Source organism: Colius striatus, chromosome 4, assembly GCF_028858725.1.
Source record: "Colius striatus isolate bColStr4 chromosome 4, bColStr4.1.hap1, whole genome shotgun sequence".
Lineage (NCBI taxonomy): Eukaryota > Metazoa > Chordata > Aves > Coliiformes > Coliidae > Colius > Colius striatus.
The window spans coordinates 67,703,793-67,728,152 of NC_084762.1; the positions used below are offsets into that span (position 1 = coordinate 67,703,793).

The 24,360-nt window shown below is 41.8% G+C and overlaps 1 protein-coding gene across 4 annotated transcripts in view; it reads right to left on the reverse strand.

Moving 5' to 3' along the window:
- Positions 1 to 1,375: 1,375 nt before the first annotated feature.
- Positions 1,376 to 24,360, reverse strand: part of PAG1 (phosphoprotein membrane anchor with glycosphingolipid microdomains 1) — a 117,097-nt gene continuing 94,112 nt past the window's right edge. For all 4 annotated transcript variants that reach the window (XM_061995204.1, XM_061995203.1, XM_061995205.1 and 1 more), the window contains 6 exons: positions 23,558 to 23,769; positions 21,334 to 21,385; positions 20,691 to 20,787; positions 17,311 to 17,906; positions 12,766 to 12,825; positions 1,376 to 10,148 (listed from right to left, as the gene is read on the reverse strand). In XM_061995204.1, coding sequence (XP_061851188.1) covers positions 9,798 to 10,148; positions 12,766 to 12,825; positions 17,311 to 17,906; positions 20,691 to 20,787; positions 21,334 to 21,385; positions 23,558 to 23,682 — 1,281 coding nt within the window. In that variant the 5' untranslated portion in view covers positions 23,683 to 23,769 and the 3' untranslated portion in view covers positions 1,376 to 9,797. The remainder of the gene's footprint in view (positions 10,149 to 12,765; positions 12,826 to 17,310; positions 17,907 to 20,690; positions 20,788 to 21,333; positions 21,386 to 23,557; positions 23,770 to 24,360) is intronic.

A 24,360-nucleotide genomic window follows, 5' to 3' on the forward strand; every position in this document is an offset into this window, starting at 1 on the left:
TTTTGAGTGATGTCAAAGATCAGTAGAGAACAAAGATGCTCGTATTTGCTATACCGAAGTGTGTGCATGCAGCCCCACGATTAGCCAGAAGCTGGGCAAACTGTTCAGTGTTTCAGCCAGTCACTTTTATAGTTCTGCGTGGCTGGCCTCAAACCTGAAGCTAACCATTGTCATAGTTTGTTGGCTGATAGCAACTGTTTGGACTGAAGAGTGAAAACCATGTAATATCTGTGATGCAGTTCTCTTGATAATAATAATGCATGCATTTTTCAGAAGAACAGCCAGTAGCAGGTAATATTCAGCAGTTACTTCATAAAATAATGATATCAAATTACATTTTTGGCAGCTTCTTGGCCCATGAACGAATGTTAAACAAAAAGCAACCTTCTTTTAAACCCTCAGATCTGGAGCGATTTTTTCACATTAAATTTACAGCATTTTTACAAGTTCCCTATTTGACCTGTGACCTTATCAAACATTAAAGAGCCATCCCCTTGACAGTGAACAGATAGCATTTGCCTGCGCAAGTCTAATTTTTTTTAGCCTCCCAGCTCAGCATAATTAATCTGTGGCTGCATTGTGAATTTCCCAGGAACCTGTTCATCAGTACCTACTTGGTATTAAGTGGGTAAGGCTGCTCTTCTCTTATCTGTAATTAAAGATAATGAGAAGGAAGGTGCAACTCAGGGAGAATGCAAGTCCTAGCAGATTAAGTCTAGTGTCATGCTGTAGCATACAAAGAAGGCTTGTTCCAGTGGCACGCTTAAAAGATGACATTTCCTTGTGTTAGACGTACACGCAGAATCTGTGTTACACATTCAGTGGTGGTCCTAACTCAGCTGCCTCTGCAACTCTTCAGCATGTTCTTAAAGTATTTCTACACAAACCATAGTCTCGTCATTGACAAAGCAGTGCAGCAAATGGCTCAGGAACATTACCTAGAGAGCATCTCTAGCAAAGAAAAGGGAATGAATTGCCATGGCAGTTTCAGAAGATAATCCATATGGCTGGCAATTGCACTCCTTTAAAAACACTGAAAGCTGCACAACTTTCGAAGGCTTAAGTCCAATATTCTTACCTGCATTGGAGAGCACAGTGCCACGATAAGCCATGGGAGTTCCTGCTTCAGTCTAAAGGAAGCTTAAAACAGCTGCTGGTTTGTGCATGCTTTAATTTTGACAGGATTGTGGCTTTGGGAGAAGTAAGGTGCTACATAACACAAAGACTTCGTAGTTCTTGTCAGCTAAAGAAAACAACACAAAATGCCCAGAACAAACAGAATTCTATGAAATAATGCAGATTTTAGGACTTGCAAGAGGAAGTGACTGCAAGGACTGAATAAAAGATTTGTTAAAAAAACAAAAGAAAGCAAGAGTCAAAGTTTATTTACGGTGTTTTATTCTGTCTGGCTACTGAATTTATATCTAGATTTCAATCCAATGAATTTTGCGAGGATTACTGAATGAAACTAATTTCATTGCAATGTAACGTTTTCCATTTGACATAATTTACATGGATTTCCAATAAATTCAAAAGTTATTTGCAAATATATTTATTGGAGAACACAGCAGAGCATCTTTTAAAAGCTTTCAGAGAATACAGTACAGAATCTTCAGGGGTTTGTTTTTCTGCATATAAACAGGTAAATATTAGGATACTAGTGTACATAAATAAAACCTGGACTTTATATTATTGACCTATGTTCTTACTTTTAGATAACTGCCTCATATGTTTATGTAGCTTTTTCTTCCCCCCCCAAAATATTTACATAAAACTTGTCTACATTTACAGTAAATAACCATAATTACCTACTGTGCTTTCAGCAGCCAAAAGCTGAATTGGCTAGAAACATCAGATGAAGATCCTTGGAATAATGGTGTGACTAAATTACATCAACTGGTGTATACTACTGCAAAATGTTGAGAGGAATTTCACGGCATTTATCAATTTACAAAACGCAACTTAGTGTTGGATCTGAACTGCTCTAACAGTAGAATAAGCCCTGCAATTACCGTCGAGCTACAATTTATGGAATACACGTTCTGCAAAGCTACAGCATTTTAGTGTCTGCAGTGCTGTTAATAAAACTATATTGATTTCAAACAGGCAGCCAGCCAAATAACCCATCATGTAGCAAACAAGCCTCAGCAAAAGCCATCTCAGAAGTCTGCATGCAGTGACTCCAGGTCTCCATACTACAGTCGTTTTTTCAAACTGCTCTCACTGCCTACAGATCTGAACTACACATGCAGCATATGTAACTGTATCCACACGCAGATACCCAGAGACACTTCTAATCCTCCCTTTTCAGAAACTCATCCTGGTTTGAGGACCTTCTGCAGTTCTGCATCAGTGACCAGAGAACCAAATGGTTGTCTGGAAAACAGAAGTTTGTTGCTAGAATGAAAACACTGCTGGAAAACCATTCCAGTAAGAGTTTTTTTCCCGTTATAAAACAATGGATAAAATACATTAAAGTGTCTGTAATTACAAATAGTTACCCACTATGTTCTAAGTATGCAATGTTCCATATACAAAGCAATTTTATGCTGAAGCTCCTATAGCACCCAATTGAAAGTGACTCCTACTGATGCATGATTTTAGTGATAGCTGTTAGAGGTAATTATGCATATACCCGACTATTTTTGTTGTTCCTATGGAAGTCATATCAATTCACTAACATAGAGAAAATATATTTCACTGAAAACACAAACAAAAATATTTAGCACCAAATTAAATCATCTAAACTCTGTCTTAGGGTTCAATCCTGCACCTTTGTCTCATGCAAATAATTCTATTACAATAAAGGAATACAGTTTTGGGGTTGGTTGCTGTGGGGCTTTTTTTCCTTTTTTTTTTGCTAAAAACCATCTGTGCAAGTCTAGATCTGCACATGGTACTTCAATTTGAGTTTGTCTACATTTGTCTATTTTGGGTTCATGATAGAACAAAACAGTGTATTTAGAATTTACTTTCTCATAACCGAGGCTTGATAAAAGATCAGCATACTGCATCATGGTGAGGCAAAGAGGATTTGGTCCTGCCTTCCTGGGTATAGGGAATACTAAGAACAAACAATTGCATCCACGTCCTGTGAGATTCTCAGCAACTTGTCCCTTAACTGTGACCTCTTCTACTGTATAAATTTTTCTAAACAGGTAGGCTGTGACACGGGTGAAGTGCAATGAAATGAAGCTATTGTTCCTTTTACCTCTCTCTTCCTAGCTGTTGCAGTAGGCTATACCTGTCTTGCCCCAACAGTAAATGTTCTTTTCTGAGGTTGCAGGTGGGCTGTTAGCACACTTTCATCTAGAAAGACTAGCAGAAGCAGGTGACATGCCTGTGAACCAAAGGGCCACTCCTAAGTAGTCATTGCCATGAATTAGAGACATGCCCTACTGGAAATCATGAAGGTGGTATGTGTGGAAACTCAGGAGCCAGCAGAATGATCCAGATCCTCATTCAAAGGCTCATCTGCTGGTAGGATATTCTGATGAGGCTAGTTACAAGATCGTTCTCAAATAGCCTCAGAGATAAAGACCAAATTCCAGTATCTTCAGACATGTGAGAAACAAGGTTCTTGTGCTCTTAGGTGGTATTTTACTAATACATTTAAATGTACCAGTTCACCTCTTACATATATCTTTCCATATCAGTCAAGTGCTTGCAAGAACTTCTTGCCTTGAAAGTTAAGACCTCCACAGAAGTCTGCAAGACAGAACATGATTTCCCCAAAACATCTGACTTATATCCAGGCTCCCGAATCTCACAGGCAAATTAAAAAGGTCCCATTCAGAATTTGCAGAGACAGAAAGTTTGTCAGACCATGCTATTAACAATAAATGGAAGCTAGATACTACCACACATGGTAGACCAGTTGCTGTGCAGTAAGGGCGAGTCTCTTTACAGAAACGTCTTTGTTTCTAGGCACTTTGTTATCATGTTTGTGGTGACTGTCCTTTTGGCCACTTTGAAACTGAAGACCTCCAGAAACAAAACGTCACATCTTGAAAAAACCCAACTGTAAGTTTGATGTTATCTAGAGACTGAGCACAGGCCAACGCATGTGTAAGACAAAGATAATCCACACATTGCTATGGAAATTGGAGTGCCAGAGAGCAGGTCAGATCAAGTAAAGCATTACACTGTTCCACTGATTCTGCTTACACCACCTGAGACAGGTTGTCTAGAGTTAACTTAAATATATCATTGTGTAGACGGCTTACATGTAACGTGAGTTTCATCAATTAATCAATAGGAACCTTGTATTACAAATAAGCTGTCATCTTTCTTTTGTCCACAGGAAAAGAACAGTGTCTAAGTGTATGTGACACCCTAATGCACTCCTGTAAAATCACCACATAGGCAATTAATTTGTTTAATACTTTTGTTGTTTAATACTTTTTTGTAAGCCTGGGTCTTTCATACTGACCCAATTGAAAGGGTTCTCCTTCCTTGAAGAAAGAGAACCCTGTGTTTTTGTCTCTATGGTTTTCCATCCATAGCATTTATCTTTGGCATAAACCTCTAAATATGTTGCTAGATAGCACAGCATTAAAAAAATCTTTTTTTCTTGAGGCCAAAAGGAGCTCTGTCAGTGTCTTCAGCCATGACCATCCCTAAAGAGATGCTACGAACCAACTTCAGCACCACAGTATGAAATTATGAAATTACATTAATAACAATTATTCTCCCTGCTTCCAGGAAGAGGAGCCCTTGGAAGTCTTCAGCACACCACCGCAGGAGCATCTGTCTGGCTGAGCATCTTTCTGCATTCTCCTGTTCTGCAGTAGACCGCACACACCAGGCTACTTGTGAGGCACGTAACAACCTTATTCGGGCATGTTCCAACCTAAATAAGTAACACTTGTCTGAAGTAACTGGTAATTTGCCTATCAGCAAAAGGCCCTCATTGTAGCGTGGCCCAAATTAAAACATTTGTTGCAGAAACAGATTTCATACAGTCACATTGAAAGCAAATGTATATCCACAATAGGAGACAGAAAAAAGCCCTTGAGCTGGGCTCTATGGTGTTTCCAATCCCACATGGCACAGATGAGAGTCATGTCTCTATCTGCCTTAAGTCAAAGGCACCTGGCCTGCTTTTACACACCTGTGTCCCAGTCTCGGCTTGTTATGCATGACAACTCCATTCTGGTTGCGTGTGAGATGAACAAGAGACAGGGGCAGCACTGTCAGTCTAAGTCCTAAGTTCTGGGAAGCTGACAGTACTAGAGACAGCACTCTGTGTCACAGCTTTACACATCAGCTTTCGGAAAGCACATTGAAACCATTTATCCAGCATCTTATAAAAGCACCACTGAAAGGTTGAACAGAGAGCACCGCATATACAGAACTGTGATCAAGACAGCAGACAGGAGCTGCTCAGGGAGCCATGGAGAAGCACGCAGCCCAGGAGAATCCCGGCAGGGTGGATTCCCTGAAGGCACAAGAGGCGAGGGCTTAGAGAGCAAGGCAGCTGGTCCTCAGCCAGTTGCTACTGTGGGGATTGTCCAGCTCTGGGTGGCTCATGAATATGAATCCCCACACCTACTCATCCCTCCCCTGCTACATGTAAGCAAGCCTGCAGTTGGTACTCACAGAAAGACTGAAGCAGCTAATTGTTCACAGGTGACATGAACGAAGACCACCACCTCTCTGAATACTCACTGTTGAAAAATGTAGGTTCTTCAAATGAAGACTAGTAGTTCTTATTGCCAAGCTTTGTGATCATAGCTACATTACTGGGCTTTTCAGAGGATGTTTGTGATACACTATTGCTATTGTAGGGCTAATTGAGGTCCAATACATTTAACGTGTCTCTACAAGCTGTTTCCAACTTAGACAAGGAAGTCTTGGGATTGCCTCTTTGTACTTTTCAGTTAAACAAACACAGTATGGAAAAGAGTATGGAAGTACTAGCTGCTTAGTAAAAAAGGCACTATAACTGATCTAACCATGGTAATTGGGTACATGCCTGTGCTACAGGTATCTGTAAAGAATCTATTTCTGCCTGTGACTAAGGGAGCAATTCTGCATTTATCATGGTAGAAACAGGTGACTTGTGTAGGTATGTGATGAGAACTGGTTTAGGTATATGAGAAGCACAACTCCCATGGGAGACACAGATTCACAGAAGAGACATCCAAACTGCATTTCCTATTTCTACCACTTCCTGGAAGGCAATGAGAAAAGACCTTTTCACTAGTGCAGTTACACACACATTACAGTTTGTCTTGACCTTACTGTGGCAATTTGATGTGATCTTATTATATAGTTGTGCCAAATAATGGAGGCAAAGAAACAGTCCGTTGACACTTCCCCAGAAAAGATCACCAGGTATCAAATACTTTATTTTGGATGCTGACAAGGGGATATGGTGAAAAAAAGAAAAAAATAGCAATGAAGAGACAAGCAGAAGAGACTTTTTTCTTTACAGACAGATTAATTTGGGGATTACTGTTGGAAAAATCTTTCTATCCAACAGATTTAATGAAAAGGAAGCACTGGCAACGGCCGTAAAGGAACAGATCTTACTTCTGGAGAAGAGTGAACTAAAACAGAAGCTTCATTCTTTGTCAAGAGATGTAATTATTCACTGAAGAACCTTGGACAGAATTCTAAAACATTATTCTTTAGCATTAGACTCTACTATGGAGATTGTAGGGGAGTTATGGACTCCCTTGTGCACCCTCGTCCAGGGCAGTGATTCTTTTTTGCAGCTCTCAAGAGTCGAGTGTGCAGGGGTCTCAATGGCTGAGGGCAGGTACACATCCTGCAAGCAGCAATCCAAAATCCGGGCTCCTTCCCCACGTGGCTGAGGGTCTGGCAGACGAGGAAAAGGTGGTGACCAGCCTGAGAGTCATTTAAATGGGAAGGAATGTGCCAGCACCACAAGACTGCAGACATAGTACCCACTCCCAGTGTGAGGCTGTATGAGGCACGTTAAAAATAGAAACAAAACAAAACAAAAAAGGAGCTATTTCACCATGGAAAATGGAAGTTTGGGGGTCTCAAGGAGTGGCTGTCAGAACAGGGCAATGAAAGGAAGGAGTTGAGTGTTGCATCCCATCCTCCAAACCAACACTCTTGATCCTGCCCTGAAAGACCACAAAGAGAACCTCCTCTTTCAATTTGCTGGTCCTGATGGAGACAGTTCTAGAGTGATGTTTGATTTTCTTCTGCACCTTAACATTTTACTAGCAAGAGTTCAGTGTTATTCTTTGCTATCATTAACTGTCATTATCTCTTATCTTTATGCTGGTCTTGAAATCTAATCTGGTGAACCTGACAAACCTCCTGTTGCTCCTGTTTCTCCAAAAGCAGCCATCCATGTAATAAGACAATCTTTAAGGGATAATGACATCTTGAGATGTATTTGGGAATTTCAGGAGTTGAGGTATGCCTGCCACTGAGCTTCAGGAGTCAGACTGAGGACTACATATATAAACCCATACCCCTGAGCAAGGAACAGACAGCAAGCACATAGTTCAAGACTTCGTAATTTCTCCAGACTTAGCACAAAAGATCTGAAATAGGGTGCATCTTATCTTTGGCCATAGTGTGAAGCAGAAAGAAGAGTCAAAGGCAAACTTCATGAATTCACATTCAAGGGAACAGAAATAGAAACATTTTCTGAGAGAGAAACTCCACAAAGGCAAACCAAAGTCAGCTTTAAAAAGCACTTCAGTGAAGTGGAAGCAAAGGGTTTGCTCCAGCTGGGGAAGCGTCGCAGCATGGTCAAGAACAAGACGGATGTTGGCTGGTCAGAACTGCTTCTCCTCAAAGGAAGAGAGTCATAGATCAAGCACTGTCACATGAGGTCAGGATCCATGAAAGTCTGGATCACCCTGTGGGCAGAGTTTGTCTGCACACTTCCTTCTTCTCAGAGCTGTCACAGGCCAAGCTCATAAATCAGTACGCTTTCAGTTATGAAGTTATTTCTAATAAGTGTGAGCAACCAGATCTGCATTTGCTCTTTACAGAACCAAGTAATGTTGAGCACTAGCAAGTGATCTGAGAAGGACTCAATCTGGTACCTCAAAACCCAGTACCAACTGACCTGAAACTCAACCTGTGTTGGCTACTACAGAACAAGCCAACCTCAGTTGGCTGTTAAAGTCAGATTAAAAGTAAACTACTCTTCAAGCACATGCCAGATATTATGTACGTGAATGTATGTGAATGTTACCAATTTGGACCATAATTTATCTTTGTGACCACATTACATGTGTATGCTTATATACATTGGTATATATGCACATGTGTACACATAAATGTGTACAAATGCAGATCACACAATGCCAGTTCTCTACAGTTGAACTATTCTTTTATTATTGTACTATTCATTGTACCATTCTTAAAGAACACAAAAGTATCAGCCCAGTACCTGCTCATTTCATCCAAGTGCTGTACTTTGTTTTCAACAGTAACAGAATAACTTGGTATCTTTGAAACGCCAGTGGCTTTCAAACTGCTTATCAGAGCCCTAAGAAATTCTTGGTCACCCTCCTCCTCCTTTTAGCAGAGGAACATGGAGAACCAACAGCTATCCCGGACTAAATCCCACTGCCAGTTCTGCCTCTTGTGTCGCCCTGTGGCAGTGTTCTTTTACATAGGCTCTGCTATTTTGAATTTAAAACCAGCAAGGCGTGTTCCACATCCCTGCCCAAGAAGACATACACAAAAAAGAGAGGCAATTGTTCATTTACACCCTTCTGAAATAGGAAAAAAACTCATAAAGGCAAACCAAATAAAGCCCAAGGAAAGAATGGAGTTCCTCCTGTTACATAAGTCAGCAAGTTAATCTACAAAAATTTTGAAGATGAAAAATAGGTTGTAAAAATAAAAAATATCACTCAACACAGTACAGAGATTGTCCTACACAGTACATTAGACAAACATATTAAAATACTTTAAGCCTTAAAAAAGGGCAAAATTCTTCAAAAAAATGACTCAGTGCCGTTAAGGTCAGACTCAATATTACGTCAACGCATTCATTTTGCAACATGACAGTTTCCTGCTCTGTGACTGCGTCGATGCACGTGTGCACACGAGGGGAGCGGAGCAGGAACGCCAAGGGTGCCACCCGCCACTGTAAAGTGGTGTTTCACAAGTAATCGAACCAAAAACCTACCAATACCAGTGCACATCTCAAATATTGCAAGTCACATGCTACATCCCTTGACATTAAAAAAAACCCAACAACAGCAAAGCTGACAGAATTCATTCAAGTAGTAGGTTCCTTGTGAAGTACTGCTGTTTGCACTTTAGTTGCAATGAATGAGGTCCCCAAAAGACATAGAAGTGAGCACACCTTCCCCAGCCCTGCAAAGTAAGTCTGAGTTGAGGTACAATGATCCGTGACTTGCTCAACATTGTGGATGCCCAAACTTGAGTGAAAAATGATGCTTGCAAAACATTTTGAAGCAAGGGACATAAAATAATCTCTTAAAATGAAACGCTAGCTCTGTATAAAGGCAGTCTTTTTGGTATCCAATCCTGGGACAACAAGCAGGGCACTCCTTACCAAATTAGTGGTCATCTTGGAGCTAACAATAAAGAAGACTTCACGTGGTCCTGGCCGCCATTCTAACCTGACGTACCCTTTCCTGTGAGCTTCTGTCCCCCACCCAGAATAACCTAGCGTGTATCACACCCTGGCTGAAACCCAGGCTGCTTCTTCACAACTTTTGTTCTCTACTTAGCTTTGTACCTCAAAATGAGAAGCACTTTCTTCTCCACGTTTCACATGTTCCTTTGAAAATACCAGCAGAGAAATTTGCCTGCCGGAGGAGTTAAAGTCTGGTGAAATCCCTGTGGTGCTGCAAGTCCCCTATGCTCTCATAGTCATTCTCTCCTGAAAGAGCAGTGTAGTTTGTGTTAGGCACAGACAAGGTCCTGTCCTCTTCTTGACTCACTGATTGGATAGCTTCATAGTCAGGCTCCAGCTCCCCGTTTGGTCTGTCCACTGACTGAGGCACTGTGGTAATATTTAGGGTGTTTTCAAAGTCCTTTACGCTTGCATAGAGGCCGCTGCAAACAGATGGGGACCTCTGAGATGCAATTTCTTGAATACAGGTGTATGGAGAATCCAGCGCCTTGATGGCCTGTCCTGGCTTACTCACCGATGAGTACATGGCTGAGATCTAGGAAAAGAAGACACCTGCTCAGTATTGAAGCATGGCATAAAGCTTGTCTGCCAGTCCATACCCCTTCCACTACAAACACCTCCATGACTCGGGAAAAGACAGGATCTTGTGATGAAAACATGTTCTTTCTCTCCAAAACAAAGAGGATTTCTTACAGATTCTTTTCTGACATGCATTTATAAAATGATTTTCTTTCAGAAAATAATGCTATGTAAAACACTTTGTAAAACAAGTTTATAAATGTGAACATTCTTTGAACATAAATTTCCTGCAGGCAAATTAGACCTAGGACAAAAGGTAATGGCTTTGTGAGCAGGAGCTCTTGCAAGTTTTGCTGTGGTCCTAGAGCCAGCTTGGGCACAAGGGGGAGAATGACATCCAAGGGATGACCAGGCTGCTGTAATGTAGGAGAAGGATTCTGACTAGTCCTTGGGGTTTTAGAACTTATTACTTTTAATGGCAGTAGCTACTTTTCTGTTTTTAGAGACACTTGGATAGGAGAGTAGTTATTTGTTGGACCAAGGAGGCACCAAGTCATGTGAAGAGAACATTAAAAATCAGGAGATAAGCTACCTACACCAGAAAATATCAAATAGTGCTGATGTTAATAGGCAAGGTCTATTCTGCTGACTCAGCTCTGCCTAGAAAGAGGAGCTGCATCTTAGTCACTATGTATCAGAGCTTAAGACTAGAAACTGAAACCTCTCATCTACTATAAACACAAAAGAGCGAGCTGGAGTCTCACTCCCAGCTCTAAAAATATCCTCTGTGGAGGCCGTGTGCATAAAAAACTACACAAAAGAGGCCCTTAACGAAGAGGTGAAGGAGAAGCCTCCATCCACACATGTCCTTCTGCTCATGTCCTCACTCTTGACTCCCTCTCCCCATCCAAGTGGATACTTCTCCTTGCACAGGGCAGGCCTCTGAAATTCCCTGCACTGCTTCGCTGGTACCTAATATTGCAACTGCAGCATGGCTCCTCTGTTACATTTGAAGTCTTTCCCAAGCACACAAGGCCACTCTGGATTTTTATCAATCCAATTGAAGTAGTAGATTGACATGGAAATGTCCATTACCATTAAGCAACACTGACTGATGCAGATGAACCGGATTATTTCTGTTAGCTCTGTGTTTTTAGTTGTATATTTTTATAGAGACATCCAATTGCAGATGGCAAAACTTACTTTTTACTGATTTCAGCCAATCAAACAAAAAATGGCTTTTCTGCTCATCCATACTTTATCCTTTTCCAGCATTAAATCACAACAGAAAGCACTAGCTCACTCATCCCATTGACAAGTGTTTGCTTATTTCTAAGTCCAGAGAATGTATTTATAAATTGCACAGGTGTACATGCCAGATGATCACAAACAACCTTATTTCTGTTTAACTTTTCTAGCTTTGTTTCAGTCTCCTCAATTGACTAACAGGCATTTTAAACAACAGTTTATGTTATGTACTTTTCTTGGGCTTCTGTTTATTTCCCCGAGCCTCAGACACTTTGCATGGGAAGGTGGAGCATGTTTCAAAAGGCTGCTGATTCACAGAATCACAGAATGCTTTGGGTTGGAAGAGACCTTTAAAGATCATCTAGTTCCAATTCCCCTGCCAAGGACAGAACCTCTTCGGACTACCTGTGCCAGTGCCTCACCACTCTCACAATGAATAAAAACTTCCTTACTTGTAATATAAATCTACCTTGTTTCAGTTTAAAACCATTACCTCTTGTCCTATCACTACATACCCTTGTGAAAAGTCCCTCTACAGCTTTCTTGTTGGCTCCCTTTAGGTACTGAAGGCTACTATAAGGTCTCCTCACGGCCTTCTTCAGGCTGAACAACCTCAACTCTCTCAGCTTGCCTGCATAGCAGAGGTGCTCCAGCCCTCTGACCTCCTTCACGGCCCTCCTCTGGACTCAGTCCAACAGGTTCATGTCCTTCTTATGTTGGGGACCTGAGAGCCAGGTGGGTCTCGCCAAGGCACAGTAGAGGGTGAGAATCACCTCCCTCGACCCACTGGCCACGCTGTTTTTGATGCAGCCCAGGATATGGTTGGCTCTGTGGGCTGTAAGCACACACTGAAGTCTCATGGTCAGTTTTTTATCCACCAACACCCCCACTCCACCCCCACAGGGCTGCCCTCAGTTCACTCACTGCCCAGCCTATATTTGTGCATGGGATTGTCCTGACTCATGTGCAGGACCTTGCACTTGGCCTTGTTGAACCTCATGAGGTTTGCACAGGCTCACCTCTTGAAGTCTGCCTCTGGATGGTATCTCTTCCCTCCAGCATGTCAACTGCACCACACACTTTAATTCTCAAGTACAGCTTGTCACCCAAATCAAGAAGCTGCTCTAATGATTAAGTAATTATGGCCTCTCGTTATTTTCTGACATCACTTTTTAACCTGTTGGACTGATGTAGCCTTATGCCAGAATACTTCTGATTTTAGGAACGCGGCAATACAAACTCTGTGCAGAGAAACTATGGCTTTCATTTTCTCTTCAGAAGAATTTCACCTTTCTTAGATCCTGCTTAATCATGCACAGCTTATGCTAATTTCTGCCTGAAAAAAGGTCTCTAGTTACTTATTGAATTTCATGCAAGAAACTTACCTCGTCTTCTGTAAGAGATGGATCTTCCTCTCGAGACTTGTAAGACATAGAACTAAGCCTCTGTAAAAAAGGAAGGAAGAAAGAAAAGGCTTATTACCAGTCAACAGTGTGAAACCTATAATAAAACCTTCCCATTACAATCAATACATTATATTTTATAGTCATATGCTCACTACTTCTGTTTTACAGAGCTAATATATCCAGAGTACATCTCTGGAGATAACAGCCCTGAGGTTAGTAGAGGTTTTTAATGTATCTGCTCTTGTCCTGACCTGAAAAGGGTACAAATAATATAATGGTTAGAACCAACTCTGCTCCACTGTATCCCTGCCTTTACACATCTAATGAAGCATAAAAGAGTCTGCAAAGGATTTCAAACACTTAAAAGTCAGCTGTTGTGACACACTACTTGGCCTTCCATGTGATTTTCAGATATGCTTTTAGATGACAAAAGAATAATACTCAATTGGCATCCTCCTGACAATGACTGTCCTTCATCCAGTGTATCCTGGAAGTGCTGCACCAGAGGTGCTGTGTCCTCCTCCAAGAAAGGACACAGCTGTGCAGAGGTGCACAGCAGCACTGCCTCACATCCCTCAGCACATGAACGTTGAAAAGATCCGCTGCAGCCCACCCTGAGGCAGGCAGCTCAACCCCCAACATCTGGCTGGATCCAGTGGACATAGAAAAGTCACTAAGGATGGAGGTCTGATTTCAAGCACATAAAAGTGTCATAGACAAACTAGGTCATGAAGCCATTGGGGGAAAAAGCATTTTGCTGTTATGAAAACTGTCTTATGACCTTTGTGGCAACAAAGATCCTGGCTGCCTCACAGCAGTCCTGTGATTCCTCCTCCCTGGGGTGAGAAGGCTTTGCTGGACTCCTGCTCCACAGTGATTCACAGGGAGCCTTCCAGCACTGTTTGTGAGGACATTTTTTGGTGTTTCACACAAATTCTCCACCTAAAATACTTCAGACCTCCTCCCATGCAGATCAAGGTGGAGAAGTAGAGCTGGTTTTAGTACGGTCAATCAAATAACACTTCCAGGCACACATTATACACATGAGGCTTCTGGTTTTTTTTTTCCACAGAAGTGTATTACAACAGATGCTTTCCTACTTTCATTTTTCTTGGTGTTTTTATTTCCGGTAAATACCAAGCTTCAAACCCCTGGGGCACTTCTGAGGAAGATCCTGACCCAAACCATACTGAAGTCTGCCTGCTGCTTCCTAGGGGGCTTCCCTCACCCCTAACAACTCCCTTGCTTCTTTCTCCCACCCTGGAGAATGTGCTCTTTCACCTGTGGTTTCTTTTGTTCACCAAAAGAGAAAAAGTAGTTCAAAGGTGTTTTGGCCCCTTACTAGATCTGCTTCATTACAGCAAAGCTCAGTTTAGCCTTTCTTATTTTTTTTATTGAGGATTAAGTTACTAATTTCATCCTCACGCATTAGAACAAACATGAGCTTGCAAAAATACTGAGTGAAGTTATTTTCTCTTACCAGTGTATCTATAAGCACTATGTGTAAGGACCCCTTCTACAGTTTCCCACCCAAGTATTGACAAATGCCCCAGGGTGTTGTCAATCCTGTTCTTGTTTCCCTGGGACCTAGCGTCCTTTCTTCTAAAGGTGGAACCAGTGCCACGTCAAGTTTGAAACCTATTGTCATCTTGGATACTGAAAAAAAATACATGCTCCTAAGCATTTTGTATCTAGTATGCTTGAAACCTCAACAGCAGCAACACAAACAGTGTGAGTTCTTATTTGCCTTCCACTTTAATTTTGTTCCTTGACCACACTTGATATTTTGCTCTTTGGCTCAGTTGCTGCTTCTGACTCAGGCGCCAGAACAAGACAACTGTGCTCTGGTGCATTTGTGTAAGATGCTTTGCCCACCCTCAGGCCACACAAATCTGAAATCAGATGGCAGCAGCCAGACATACATATGGAGAGCATTTCTACCAATGCTCACTCTGGAAAGACTTGAGTGAAAAAGGAGATCTGTACCTCCTTCTTTTTTTTTTTTTTTTTTTAAATTAAAAAGGAAGAACTGAAGAAAAACTATTCTACCTCTCCAGTTTTATTAGAAGAACTACACTCACGTTTTTGCAGGGGATTTAGGCCTGTAAGAGGCATCGTGCTATTAAAGGTGCCTTTCTTCACCAAAAACTTTCAAAGGATTTGGCAGTGTCTCAGCCAAGAATCAATTTAGGTAATTAATTTTCACCCATTTATTGTATATCTGGCTCTGGAAAGGATCTTTTACACTTTTCTTGCTGTTATATACTGGAATGGTCTCTGGTGTGGTCCACCTAGGTCTCTCCAAAATGAGTGTGCTTCAAGAGCTGGCATGGGCTGAGGATCATCCTGGCTGTCCTGGTTTACAGGGTGAGAGATTGAAACAACCTGGACGTGATCTGTTCTCTGTCTGTTGGCAGGTACAAGTATCAGTGACACAAGCAGCCTCCCTGCCTGTCCCTTCTTTGTGCCCTACTAAAGCAAAGCCTGATTGTAGTCAGAGACTTGCGTGACTTAGGCCCAACCTCTCTCTTCATCACGGTTAGGACAGGATGGGAATCAGGCATCACGCTAAGCAAGGCAGCAAAGTAGCCTCACAAGACACAGAGCAAAGAGAGACACCCATGAAGTCAGTTTAACTAAAAATACTATCAGTAGAACATGCATTTCCATAAGCATCTTGGTTTTGGTTGCCGCATGGGAAGAAACAGGCGTCGCTCTGCCATGTTTGGAGCAGCAAAATGGGCAAAAATTATCATCATCACAACAGAAAACCAATCCTGCAACCAGCTCCCCACACAATGCCAACAGTAATGACATTTATATATTCCATCAATTACCATTTCCAACTCTGCTGCAGCTGTAGCTCTCAAGGACAGGACAGGCACGCGCTTCGATGCATAATGCATGTACCTAGCAGCCAACGTGGGAGTGATCTGATGCTGCCGAAGCTTTAGCTCAGGATGGCTTTAGCTCTGAATAAATTTTAATTAGACAAACACCTTTTTTTTCTGGCACTTAGGGGATTGTGTGTGTCATCTCTTAATCCTTCAAAACCTGAACCATTTTAATAAATTCCTACTCCTTGCAGTTACTGACACTGTATACACGGTGTGCTGGGGAGCTACAGAGCAGCAAATGATTTTCCTTTGTATTGGTGCCTGGGAAATGCGATGATTTTCTGCAAGTCTTTTCACACCTGGTAGGAAAAATGTCACTGAGACAGAAAGCTGTTTCTCTAAAAGTTTAATTAGAAATTACATATGGCCCGAATTTGGGAGGGGAGAGTGTTGGGGGGATTATTGCTGACAACCACATCTTATTTTTTTTACTTAACGAGCTCATTATTTATAAGTACATGCACTGAAGAGTCTACACAAACATTTTTTCTGAGTAGTCTTCAGCTTATTTACTTGAATGCTATTGTGCTTTATGTTATGTGGTTTGCTGATTATTTAACAAGATATTTGTCTGCCCTTTGCCCGGATTACTGAAATACTTTAAATAAGAGAATAACCAGAAACAAGTAACAATACCTCAACTCTGCTCTGATTTTTGAGGTAAATGTTTACATTACAATGTCACGTGGCATCTTAAGGATTTTTTAGAAATTTCCATCAATACCTACTATTACTTGATGACTCTGGCACCAAAATTATACTAATCTGCTAAAATCATAGTTCTTTCACTCACAATTAAGTTATCTAAACTAGTCCTGAAGAATGCAAACTCAACGGTTCATGAAACTCTGTGCAGTGATCTGAAAGCATCCTTAAAATTACTTCTGGTGAAAAACTGAAAACTGGAAAATAACTTGTTGGAAATGTCATCATTCTATTTTTCACGGAGTTCACCACTAACTTGTCCCGAGGCTGGGAGAAAGAATAAGCTGCTGAGAAAACATAACTTTTAGCCATGACTTCAGCACATAGAAATTCATTACTCTGTTTATGTGTGACATACAGAATGTGACAAACAGAAAAGCCAACAGTTGCCATCTCTGCTTCTCCCTCCTACAGAGATGCGCTCTGAGCAGATGCCTAACACACAGCTAAGTCAACATGGCCCAACAATGGAGGCCAATCTGAAATTAGGGCATCCACCAAGAATGGCCCCCCTCCTGTTCGTAAATGAAAGTTTCATTAGAAAAAAACAAAGGGAGGATTCTGAACAAGACACAGATGCTGACAGAGATGCTGTGTACCTATCTTAATAGTTCCCACAAGTACAATACCATTAAACAAAGAAGCAGAGGCCTCCTGTGCAATGTCTGGATAATATCTGGGAAAAGCCTTCCAAAACACAGGCTGGAATAGAATGAGCATATGCCTATAATGCAAGAAAACCACTGCACATTTTCATTTGTCCACATTTTACAGTCTTGCATCACCTTGAGCTTTTGTGTTTTGTTTTGTTTTTTTTCCCTTGGCTTTTTTTTTTTAATTTCAGAAGAAAAAGGTCCTCTCTCTCCCACCCATATGTTCTCTATAATCATTTGGCTCTTTGACAAGCATTTGCAGTATTTACCTTCTCTGGTCTACTTGCTCCTTCTGTCACTTCTTCTTCCACTTCTTTTTCTTGCACATTCTCATTTTCATCGAGAAGTTTCATGGGTACTGGAGGGGGAAGCTCATCCTCTACCTCTGGTGTGTTGTCAAGAGGGCTTTCTGAATTAGCACTTTGGCGACTCTTTTTATTTCGGTCAACAGATGCATATTCTGCTGATTCAATTCTGCGCTCAGGAATCTGATTCTGACCTTCAGGAACTGTCAGCGGAGGCTTTGATTTGCTGGTACAGCTCCCTTCCATGTTGGCTACTGCTCCAACATCTTTAATTTCCTTCACAGTTTCATACAAGCAGTCTTCAACTATGTTCTCCTGAGAGGAGCTGTCTTTTAAGACCTCGTAAGGCCCTTCCATTCCAAGACCTTGATAATTCTCTGCATTTCTAGCTGAGATGATGGTTTCCATGGTGGGGTTAGGGGGAATACTGGGTAGTTCCCGGCTCTGGTGACATTTTATAGACTTTCCAAGACTATCCTGTGGATCTAGCAGATCAGAGATGGACGTCTGCACTTCTTCATAAGGCTGGATACAGGCAGTCGTGCTGTCCTCTGAGAGCACTAGAGAAAATGATAAAGATGTATTTAAAACAAATGTGTAACTATTACTGTGAGCTGGGGCTCTCTACATCACTTTGGTTTTGTGTCTCATTGGAAAGGATACAAATACTAACACTGGGAAACGTCTGGTGGTTGTCACACTTTCTTATGCATCAGAAGGTTTCAGTTACAGAGATTTCCATACCCTACTGCTAAAATATCTTTCACACATGATCTTAAACACTCTCTGCACCTCCAAGTCACGTTACACAGCGACAGCATTCCCAGTGAACAGATGTGCAGGCAGATGCAGGTGTGCAAGGATGTTCAGCTGCTCTCTCTTAGATGGAATGCTTACAGACTTCTCAGTAGCCTCAGGTGGGGAATGCTGGTCGGAGACTTTGAACCAAGTGCCTTTAGAAGAAGCTTTATTATATTTTACTCTTTCCATTTCCCTGTCCTTTGGAATCAAAAAGGAAAGTGTTCTTGCCTCCCCCCTACCCAGCCCTCACCTTGTTTAACATGCTGGCCAAATTCTTGTCTGAATCACACCTCGCTCAGCCCCCTGCAGTCAGCCTCACTGCATGCTACACCAGAAGCTCCTCACTGGAAGCCTATGCCATACTTCTCTTAGTCTCGCAGCACATAATGTAGGCTGACAACCTACTAACGAGCCAGCCATATGCACAAAAGAGAAGACTAGACTTCAGAAAGTAGTGTTAGGCAGAACATGTTATTTTAAATCTCAGAATTGGGTCACATGTCACTGTCGCTAGAGAGTATTAGAGACCAAAATCCATGGGACTTTTCATCTTACAGTGCACACATATGACAACTGCCTGCATTCAGGAATGTACACATAGGCACATAAAAGCATGTTTCAGGTAGTATATGGTATGTAACTTTAGGTGACATCATTAATTTGAAAAATCACTTCTGAATGGCTTACTTAAGAGTTTCTGTGATACTCTCTCAGCAAAATCAACCCACTCCTCTATTTCCTTCAGTGCATTTGTCATGATAACATCCACTGTTGCCAAAGCAATCAGTATCCTTGATTTGGTGGTTGTCATGGACTTTGCCTTCTCTTGTGTGCAGGCCATGCAGACCCACAGTCAGCACCTGCAAGGAGCCACACCCTGACAGCAAAACTCAGGAGGGAACTGGAGATATAAGATGGTAATCATTGTCTGAATGGGAGATGGGAGGAGAAGAAAAGGAAAACATTCTTCTTTCACTTGACTCCTGCATACAACTGGGAAGGCACAGGTGGAATAGGAGGAGGTGTCCTATTGCATCCTGACTAGGACTCAAGATGTCTACACTACCCAGGATACCTGCAGACTTCCTGGGGAATATGATGAACCAGCCTACATAATCAGAAGTAATGACAGCTCACATTTCTGTGCTCTTCTGGTTGTGACACAGAAATGGTTGGTGTAGATAAGGAGTTGGCATAGATAAACACAATGTTGGCAGGTTGGGTAAAGGAAAAAACCCATCATTTGATGGTGCTGCTTCCATAGGCCTGCACCTGCTCAAAAGGCTAACAGAAACAGCCAAAGAAGGAACTATTAACAAAAATAACACATAAAGCATAAATAAGAAATTAAAGAACATTGATTCCTGTTATTCAGAAGGACTGTTGTACAGTCTGAAAACTATCAGCTGGTTGACAGCATGCCTTTTAGTAGCAGCTTCGACAGCTGCATGTATGGTGACTTGTGGGAAAGAGAAATGCTTCCCTTCTGCAGGGCTTTGCACATCAGGTCCCCTGGTAAGCCACACACTTACATACCAGTATGCTAACAGATGGGAGCAGTGATTAGCTGCAAAAACAAAGTTTAAAAACGCCTTTGGATACTTGTCTCTGAGGGTTAAAGACCAAATAGCTTCGCTTCTGGCTGCACAGAAAGATGAGGAGGTACAAGATGACAAGAACAGCCCATGGTATTGCTGCCTTGTGTGGAGACAACAGTTGGCTCTCAGTGGCTCTAAGCTGAGACTGAGTTTATTTTTAGGTGCAGCTGAGTAAAATATTTTCCAGTGCCACTTCATTGTGAATCATTTTGAGTGTTCAGGAAAGGGGAAAAAAAAAGCGCCTATTCATGTTGCCTGTTTTCTAAAATTCATAAATACAAGTGGCAGCCTCACACAGCACAGGACTGTGATCCAAAGCTGTAGTCCTTAGAAGAGGTCCTGAAATATTTCCACAGCATCCAGGAGTGAAGCTCCAAGGTACAACTGCACCTTCTGGTCACATCCCAATTCCATAGCTGGCTGAGATTAGAGAATGCTGCAGCCTTTGCCTGATGGCCTGGTCAGTCTGCAGGCATAGCTTGGTCACCCAGAGGAGGACCCTGGCACCTTCCCAGTGTTGGCTGGCAGAGAGGACTGGGAGCTGAGGTGCAGGGCTGTGCCAGAACATACCTGGCAGGGAGATGCAGCCCAAAAGGCCAACATCTCCATGGGAGGGACTGCTGACTTCACAGCAAGGTAAATGTGCTCACTGCCTTTTTAAACTCGACTGTAATTTTTGTGTGACTTACGCCCTGTGTGAAGAGAAGACTGACAGCCCTCCAGGGCACTGCATGCCCAGCCACTGCCCTGGGAACAGCATCTGATCTGGGATCAGACCTCCAGAGGCGAGCAGGGGGGAAACACACGGTACTCGGAGGAATAGCATGACTGTGTGCTGGGAAAGCTGATGGCTAGAACCCTGAAACCCGTGTGCAGCTAAGGTGTGAGCTGTGAGCAGGGGGCTGATGCCACTGGTGTCACACCCGTGGGGGCTGCGCTCCTCACCATCGCCGTTGCTGAGTGCCCCGTTCTGGTCACTGCTCGGCGGCGGCTCTGTTGCAGAACTTGTGATCGAATGGCTGAACACCTCCTTGTCAGAAGGCTGCAACACAAATTAGCGAGATGTGATCATGGGATGAAAATAAATGTTTGTATAAATAAGTAGGTGATGAATTTAGTTCTGATCTTGGGAGCTCTGACTCACAGGTTTTATTGGTGGGAAGGTCAAACCATACCGACTACGCTCAAAAATTCAGGTGCCTGTGTTTACAGATGTTAAAGCAAATAGATGCAAGAATTTCCAGAGTGATCTCCCTTCCAACCTTTATGGTAATAGTCATGAATTACATGGCTTTTACCCACAAGAAGGCAGCAGCTGACAACGGGTACATTGCACTGGTGCTGCCAATGGAGTGAGAGAAGGGCAAGAGACTGGGAGTACAACAGTGTCAGAAAGGGCACTGAGAAAGTGCAGGTTATCGGGATCTACACATGTTCTCCTCCCCTTCCTGTTCTGCAACTTTTAAAGTATTCCTTTCTCAACCATCTCCATAGTTCTGAGATGTTTTCTAATCTACAGTATTCTGCAAGGAGCTTGGTACAGGCCAACCACAAGACAGACACAAGCTGCCAAGAAACAAATACTTACCACATTCATCAGATTTTCATGATCTCCATTCTGATGTTTGGCCTTCTTTTCCCTTAATGAAAATGATACATGAACTGTTACTAAAGCTATCACTAATATACAAATCAATCATTAACAGACCTTACACCCCTGCAGGGAACAGAACTGTGATTCACAATAACATTGAAAATAGAATAACAGAAATTTATGACTGTGTATGGTCACCATCAAGGCAGGGTGGTGATAAATACATCTGAAGAGTTACAACAAACACATACAAACCTTTTTCTCCTTCAGTGTCAGAAGACAGTATGGAGTAACTGATGGTAATCAAAATATTATCCTTTATTTAATACCTGCAATGCTCAGAGATACATGAGAGACATGTTTTTGATGACAGACTACCTGGGGAATTTCTTAAACTGCATCAGGAAAAGGTGCTTATCCTGTGAAGAACTGGAAAAGCCCCACAAGAGCCATCCAGCCTACTCCCAGTCAGGATGCTAGTTCTAACTAACAATAAGCATGAGCAGTTCAAGAAGGACTACCAATTTCATAGCAGCAGAGGCCTTCCTTTTAAAATGAATCTTGATTCACTGGCTACTTCACAGGACTCAAATTATGGATCATGTTTCCTGTTTTTATCATTTTTGAAATACAGCTCTTATGCTGAATTACTGTCGTAAACTATAGGCTTAAAGTACTAATAGTCCTTCCCCTAGATGAAAAGTCAAGTAAAAAGGTGAGAAAATATGGACAATAAGAAACCTGCGCTGCTTCTAAAATCTGTACTTCCCACATTAGTAATTGTTAAAATTCTACCTAATTGAGAAATAAGAAAATGGAGCAAGTAAGGCTGCACCAGTTCAGAGCAGAGTTAAAATCTACACATACTTATTTTCCTTTTTGGAAGTTTTTCCAACTCTGACATTTTAGAAAGAGTAGATTGTGTTCAGTTTTCCATGTCCTCAAACATTTCTGAAGAGTAGATAGGCATACATTTTACATAATTGCATTTATGCCTAAACAGCCTGACCTACCGAATGACTTGTGGGCTGAAGGATTTTTCAAATAAGTTTTATACCTTTAAAAGAAAAAAAATAAATCTTTCACTATTTTTACACAAATATCACAGGAAACTGTGACCAATAGGAAGATGCTGAAATGTCACCTAATGGCTTACAAACAGCATTTATCCAGAATCACATGAAATTACAAGTTCCAACTTAATGCTTTTTAGGGCTTCAACCAAATTCTGGGGTTTGGTCTGTCCCATGACTGTTTTTTGTGATGTGGGCATTAGAGAAATCCTGCTGAAAAACAAGGTCTTCCACTGTAGACATATCTTGTGCCAATATAGATTATTTTATGGCTGAACAGCTTCCTCAATACTCTCAATGTTGAATGGCTGAAAGAACATGAAAGAACAAGCTCCTACAGGCGTAAGGGTCCAAAACAAAGATTGTGCTGCTGTATTGAGTTATGGGTAGTTGGTTTTTTTCCCCTGTACACTTGGCTGATTGAGCTATGCTGGCAAAATGTAGCGATACAGACAACAGCAGTCCTGCTTCTCATTGAGGAGGGTCTGAGTGGCCTGATCTGGTGGAAAGGCAGCTTCCCTGTTCAATCAGTGGGGCTTAGCCTATATGCCTTGAAGGGGCCTTGAAATGTGAATAAGCAAAATTAGGAGAAGTCCCTTTATCGGTGAAACTGAACCCTCTTATGGAGAAAAAAAATAAGGACAAGGCATGAGTACAAGACATTAATTAGTAATTCACTGCTTGATTCTTACTCATTCTGGCTTCAAAGGCAGGATCAATTCCCTAGTCTTCAGGAATGGCCAAAGCAAAGCTCAAATACACAGAAATAATTTTCCTTTCCTTTTTTATCTATACTTTTTTGGTCCTGTTTATCCTACCTAATGTCCTCAGTTTCAAGTTAACAGTGTTATCTGCTAACAGTCAGTGTCCACTTGTGCTCCAGGCTTCAGCTTAGGACAGAGCACCTAGCAAACACAACAGTGCTTTTCCTCCATAGCAGAAGAAAATAAAAAGAATACTTTAGAATGAACAGAACAGTTCAAATTCAGGTTTGCTCTGAAAACAGATTTCATATTGTATTTTTTTTTAATTTCTGGACCCAAATCCTCATTACTCCTTGCTAATCAGTTATCAGTAAATCTATTTCAGTCCTCCCAGTACTTGACCTAAGAACCGTTACTGCCTGCTAAGATCCCGAGCCTTACCTGTTGCAGCTGGAGCACAGAAAGATGAGGAAGGTGAGGAACAGGAGTGCTGTCATGGCTGCCAAACTTCCCCACAGGATGATGTGGATCTGTCCACTGCCTATGAAACCACCCTCTGGCCCCATGGTACTAGCAGGAGCTGGCGTCACTCAGGGATGAAGAGGTTACCCCTTGGAGAAGGCTGGCATCTGTGCTGTGGGCGCCTTCTGATTCTGCAGAAAGAAAAACACTATTAGAGGTAAATGCAGTTTTTGAAGGTAACAAATCCGACAGCTACAAATCTGGCAGGAGAGATTTTCAAATTCAGATCTTACAAAAAATCCCAGTTTAAACTACAAGCCAGCCAAAGAGGTTTTCAGCTACCTTTCTGAGGGTGACATGTAACAAGCCTTGTCAAATATTAACACAAGCTGTTACCTATCTACCATTGCAACATGAATTAAAGGTAGTACTGTATCTCTGCACTCATACTTTGAGGAAGTTTATAAATTCATTTCAAGGCACAAAGTAGTCTACTTTGTAGTGATTAAGTAGTAGTGTACTTAACTTATTTGAAAACTCAGCTTCCAAAACCAGCTAAAATTTCTGCAAAGTTAATAAGCCAAGACCAGCTGCAGCAAGCGTTCACCTCTTCTCCTCAATGTCTCCTGCCTGCACATCATTCAGTGCTTAAAGTACAGCCACACTTCGAAGGAATACCACAAAAACCTTTCTCATAGCAGATCAGATCTAAACTTATTTCTATGTGAAATGTTTATTTTCTTACTAGCATGTCTGGAAACTAATAATACCTAATTGCTCCT